General features: G+C 33.9%; 1 protein-coding gene across 2 annotated transcripts; it reads right to left on the minus strand.

Annotated features, from left to right (window-relative positions):
• Nucleotides 1–2,483: 2,483 nt before the first annotated feature.
• On the minus strand, nucleotides 2,484–5,834 carry LOC120088732 (eukaryotic translation initiation factor 1A). Of its 2 annotated transcripts, none has more exons than XM_039046168.1 (2): nucleotides 5,677–5,834; nucleotides 2,484–3,112 (listed from the first exon to the last, which is right to left on the minus strand). In XM_039046168.1, exon 2 carries the CDS (start codon nucleotides 3,100–3,102, stop codon nucleotides 2,665–2,667), a length of 438 nt encoding a protein of 145 aa, XP_038902096.1. In that variant the 5' UTR covers nucleotides 3,103–3,112; nucleotides 5,677–5,834; the 3' UTR covers nucleotides 2,484–2,664. The 2 variants fall into 2 exon arrangements, with proteins under 2 accessions (XP_038902096.1, XP_038902102.1); XM_039046174.1 differs by having other exon boundaries at nucleotides 2,484–3,107; nucleotides 5,677–5,817.
• Between the last annotated feature and the right edge of the window lie 466 nt (nucleotides 5,835–6,300).

Below are 6,300 nucleotides of genomic sequence, written 5' to 3' on the forward strand. Positions count from 1 at the left end.
CTTCACTAAAGACCGACAACTGAACTCTCTACACTACAGATATATTTTTGTGTTCATTAGATATAACTAATCAACAGTGTGTTGACCCTTCACAAATTGCTCATAAGTACAGTTAGGCCAAAATTACCATTTTGCCCGTGCAGTTACACCTAACTCTTTAAGTACCACTGATCCCTTTAATGAACAATAAGTTATAGTCCAACTATAATCGAACCCTCGGACCAGGAGAAGGTGTGACAACACATTATTCAAGCCCCAAAATCAGTCTTTAAGGGAGCAACTTATTTACTTACTCTAACTATAGAGTAGGAGTAAATTCCTTCTTGTGGAGTTACGTTCCCAGCTCTCCAATTAGACGAATTCCCAAAATGATAAGCATATTGAGTTGGCGAAACTGGCCACTCTCACCCATACGAATCAAAAGACTGCCTTCATAGATAAGAGTTCACAAGTCACTCAGGATTCAGGTCAAGTCACCTATGATCATCCTGATGAAATGTAAGTCTCTTCTAGCAACGATGTTATACAGAGAGACTATTCATTTCATGGTCCGGTCTTATACAAACTCTTTTTAATGAATATTCCCGCTCACATGTCTCCACATGAATGATTGGGATCATATCATTTATAACCCTTTACAACAATTATAACAACTACAGAGCAGGTTGTATTCGTAGTGTCATTAGGATAAGGTACTCAATCTTATTCATCTACTACAGACCGTTTAAGTTATCACTTAAACATGATCCACCTGTATGTCTCCACATATATGTTTAAGTTACAGAAAATAACTCTGGATCTTAGTTTATTGGTTTTTGTGAGTTAATGCACCTAAATGTCAAATAAAAAACCTCTTATTTTATTAGATAAATAAAAAGTTTGTCAAATACAATTACAAACTACAAGACCACGAGATTTAAGGTATCAACCCTAACAGAATCTTATTGATCCATCGACTATCAACACTAGTGACTCTTTTTGGTGGAAGGATTACTCTTTCCACGTGTGGGTTCTTCCATTCTCTATATGTCTGACCAGAAATATAGGTTCTACATATACATGTTTTGATACATGTTAACGTCCACCTAAGCATGTGAGGTACCGTTTCAAAGCTCAAACACCTAACGACCTTTCCAATTGGAAAGCATGGATATTTTAGAAATAGCGATTAGCTTTAAAATTGCTACCATGTTTCACTATAATCTGCGATGGTTGTACACCCATGATTGGCAAACGGAGGGATTTTCCTTTTAAAAAAATTGTGATGCAAATAAAGATTGTGTTAACGCTCTAATTATTTTGCGATAAGAGAGACAAGATGGAGTTCCAAGCAGTAGAGTGTGTTATGTCACGTAAACAAAATATTAGTTTTCATTGGTTTTTAGGATTGAGTCATTCCGCACTAACGCTTCTAGAATTGGGTCAGTCGTACAAAAATTTCCTTTTTACATATAGATTAAATTTTAAAATGCATACAGAAAATTAGCCCTCCGACTCTTAAATTTAAAAATTATACTGGTTTTAGAATATTCCTATTTTATTATAATTTGTTATTTCAAAATTATAAATTGTTTAAGAATATTCCCACTTTATTATAATCTGTTATTTAAGAATTACAATTTGTTTTAGAATATTCCTATTTAATTAGAACTTTTTTGAGTAATATAGTCTAAATTTTGTTGAGTTCTATCCAAATTCTCAATAAAGAGTGTGCATTGGTCTTCATTTAAAATAAATTGTTGTAGTTTCTAAAATAATTATGACAATTTATAAAAAAATCAATTGTGATTTGAATAAAAATAGTATTTAGTAAATTTTAATTTTAAGTTAAAAAAAAAACATATTATGTTATTTGGAAAATTAATAATCTAAATTCTCACCAATTAACTATAATGACCCAAGTAGGCATATTATTAAGATTTTTTAATATCAATTTTCAATATTTAATTTGTTATATGTTTAATGGCAAGTACTTTTATTAGATCCACATTATCTGATCAAAGTTCAAGAAAAATATTTTGAAAAACGAATCAATACAACTTTCCTTCATATAACAGAATAAACGTGAAGAAGATTAAATAAATAAATAAAAAGGTAGGATAGAATTAAAATTATTTTGCAGGCAAGAGGAAATTGAAATGTTATTTTAAATAAGTTAATGAGCAATCAGTGTAACAAATTCAGTTATATCCAAATTTAATCATGGTATCAATAATAATAGTCTAATTTGACATTGTTCAAAAATAAAAAAAGATTGGTACCTCAGACCACGTAGTCGATGCAAAAGGAATTGTAGACCAAATTTACCGATTTCCTATTGATCTCACTGAATTGTAGACCAAATTTGCAACTAGTTTTGAGAACTTTTTTGAGGAGTATTTATTCCAATTCGATGGCGTTTTTCAAAATAGTTACGCCAAAAACTTGCACTTCACGAACACAACATTCGCGAAGAAACTCGAGAACCCCATTTGCCAAAAATGGAAGGTAAATTTAATTACGCATTTATGTGTGTATATATCAATACCAGATTTTATGCAATAAATACCAATTCTCCAACAGAATAGAAGAGTAAAAGGTACAACAACAGTGGAGCAAATCCATATAACCAATCATCCACACAAACACAACTCTAAACTTCCAAAGTAATAGTTACTTGAAAATCTAAATCTTGTCGATATCCTCATCCTCAAACTCGAGATAATCATCAGCACCACCATCATCCTCATCATCGATACCGCCAGCAATACCCTCATTGAGACGTGTGCTCTCAGGAAGTTCACCATATGCCTTCAACAGCCTTGCTTCATCAGGCATATACTTGAGGATAACATCAGCTTTGTCATCTTGGTAGTCACGAAGCCCCACAAGTATTATATCACCAGCTGCAATCCAGACTTTTTTGTGCATCTTCCCACGAATATGACAAAGACGCTTAGTCCCATCGATGCACATCGCCTCACACCGACCATTCCCTAACATTCTGAGAACTTGGGCATACTCCTGACCATCTTCCTTGAAAACAAGCTCACGCTTCTCATCATCTGCTTCATTCTTTCCTCTTTTCCTGTTCTTTCCTCCCTTTCCCTTGTTCTTCGGCATGTTTACTGTTCTGTGTTACATTTGGAACACAATATTAGTAATTGCAAATGCACCAAACAGAGTCATTACACCCTCATAGACCGCAATTCGCACCATTATATAGACAAAAGGAAAAACTCCAACTTCCTACAATTGATATAATTAGGAATTGGTTTATACAAACCATAGTCTTGACTATATATATAGCTTGCATCTAGTTAAACAAACAGAACAAAAGCAGACAAATTACAAGACAATTGCACCAAACGTCCAAAGAGAAGAACAGACAAGCCACATATTCACACTTGCATGCAGTCAGTAATAGAAAAGCCACTTTTTCCCTGTATGCTAAAAATTGCAGTCAATCCCCAAGCGCCCACCACAATGGCACAAGGATGAGATGAAGCAAACGAATAAACAACTAGTAAAACCATTTCAATAACTAAAGACAATGTCTCATAAAATCAATATCTTCCCAAATCAGAAAGGGAAAAAGAAAACACACTTATAATCATAAAAGAATTTATTAAAACAAAAGAGAGAGAGAGAGAGAATCTTAAACCAACAAACTCCATCTGATAGAAACATTAAACTTTTTCAACTGATGGGGAAGAGAACGTCTAATGCATCAATATTGGTGGAACATGATATTCCAGCTGATCTGAGGAACCTAAACCCACAAAAACAGGAGACCCCGGACAACACAGATAAAAAAAATCACAACAAATCTACTTCACAGTAAATCTGATATTAACCTAACAGAATACCAGAAATGAATAGACAAGTGCTTCAGAAACAGTGTTTCCTCACATTTATTAAAGAGAATGTGAGGCAAAAGCCAGTTAGAATCGACATAAAAGGACAAGATTCAAACCCTAAGTTGCCCTTTCTTTTGTATACTAAGAAAGTAGAGTTGGTCCAAAAGCATTATTAGAAATTCAACAAATTTATTCTGGAACTAAACAAATTCATCTCTCATCCCCACTTATTTCTAATCAAGCAACTCTAATATTTTACATCAACTACCAAAAGCAACCCACAGTATCTTTCTTTCTTTCCCTGTTTATTGATCTGATCATCTATTTATTTGGATGCTTATTGTTTTCTAAACATTGGGGTAACTACTACCAAGGTATCACTTATCCTTTTTTCTAAGCCTTGCGAGATATTGCTATAATTGACTGACAATTCCAACATGTATTAGTCTATTGCTAGTTTGGATAATTGACATTCATGATTAGAGCAATTTGAAGATGGAAAAACCATTAGGCCCTTCGACAAGATTTTCCTTGGAGTAACAGACAAGGTATCACTTCTCCTCTTTTCCAAGTCTTGTGTGATGTTGCAACAATGGTCTGACAACTCCCACAAATATTAGTCCCAATGTTTTAAAAAGCCCTCTCAGGCACGCGCCTAGTCCCAAGGCGCAGATCTAGCACCTCGCCTTTTCCAAGGTGAGGCTCACAAAATAAGCTCAAAGCCCGGGGCCTTGAGGCTTTTTTATTATTATTTTTTTGAAATAGTAATATTTATGGGTTTTCATTCTTTATTAACTCAAAGAATCAAGTTTACTAAGCCTAAATGCAAAATTTCTTGTGTTTGGGGTCTCTTTTTTTTTTTCTTTTCCATATTTCCACTTCAAATATGCTTTCTTTTTGTAATGTAATATTTTTATATATAATACGCTTCACAAGAAAAAGCCCTCGCCTTTCTGTGCGTCTTGCGCATAGGCTCCAGAGGGCCATTGCGCCTTAGTGCACCTTGGGCATTTGATTAGTCCGTTACTAATTTGGATGGTCGATATTCAAGATTTGTGCAATTTGAAGAAGGAAAGGGTGATTGGTTGCTTCAATGAGATATCTTTTTCCCTAAAACTAATGAAATTAACAGGTGTAAAAGAATTGTTACCCTCACCTCAATGCCTAGCTACCACAACTCAAAGGCGCAGACCAGAGTAACTCTGATAATATTCCAACCATCACATATATCAAAATCATAAATACAAAATCATCAAGATTCACTACATGAAGTGAAGGAGTGATTATGATAAAAGTGGTCTTGAACAAAAGATGCAGGCCAGCCACAGAAAGGAAATAAGGTTTTTCTAACACGGGCTGCAAAGAACCATCTCGCAATTTGAATATTCAATAAAAAATTTCGAGCTGGGAAATCATCTCTCATGATCATGATTAATTTCAACCTAGAATTCAAACCCTAAGACGAATCATCATATACAAAAGGGTAATATTTCGACCCGTCCAGCAATATTTTCAATTCTTAGTTTTAGTGTTTTGCTTCTTACTTTAAGAACTAAGATAGAATCATTAATTCCTAAAAATTTACATCATATGAGAGAAAAAGATGCCGAAATTGAGAGGTCAACAAGCTACTAAAAACAATCGGATCATAGCAAATAGAAGGTATCGAATTGAATGACATGAAAAACACCTTGCTAAATAAAACTCAGATCGTTCCAATCGAAATCACAATAAGAACGCAGTCCTGATAAGCTAAAAGAGATTATATTGAGTCGGGGAAAAGAAAAGGATGTTCAAAGCAGATGAAAACATCGGAAAGCACAAGAAAGCTACATACCGACGTGATCAGAAACTTGCCAAGCAAAGAATCGAGCGAGAGAGACGGTCGAAAATAAGGCAAAGAGGAAGAGGGAAAAACCCTAGCCCCTTATACAAAGAGGGATAATCGTGAATGAGCGGGCGTGCGGCCGAAGGAACTTCCTAAAAGACCCCCACTCTTTTTAAAATTACAAATGTGGCCCTTCTTTTTTAGGAAACTATTGTTTTAATAGCCGACTTATAGAAAATTGTAGGGATGTTTTAAAAAAAAAAAAAAAAAAACAAAACTGATGACACAAAAAACTCAATCAAACTAATCCATCCAATCTATACGATTTTGGTTGAGTTAGTTGGAAATAATTAAATATAATTTTAATTTAAATAATGATTGAGTAATTCGAATAAATTTGACCCAAAATTTTTATTGTAGATTATATTGAATTTATTATTTAATAAGAATTATTTAGATTGGAGAAATTAATCCATTATATAATTAGATTGGGTCTAAACTCAATTCAACTCAATCAAATTTAGAGAGGAAAATGAGTATAGAGGATGAAGATGGAGAGAAGAAAGAAATCGATGGAAGGTAGAAGGGGAGGAGAATGAACAAAGGGTGACACTACCCTATACTTTATTTTAT

This window comes from Benincasa hispida, chromosome 1 (assembly GCF_009727055.1).
Source record: "Benincasa hispida cultivar B227 chromosome 1, ASM972705v1, whole genome shotgun sequence".
NCBI classification, from domain to species: Eukaryota; Viridiplantae; Streptophyta; class Magnoliopsida; order Cucurbitales; family Cucurbitaceae; genus Benincasa; species Benincasa hispida.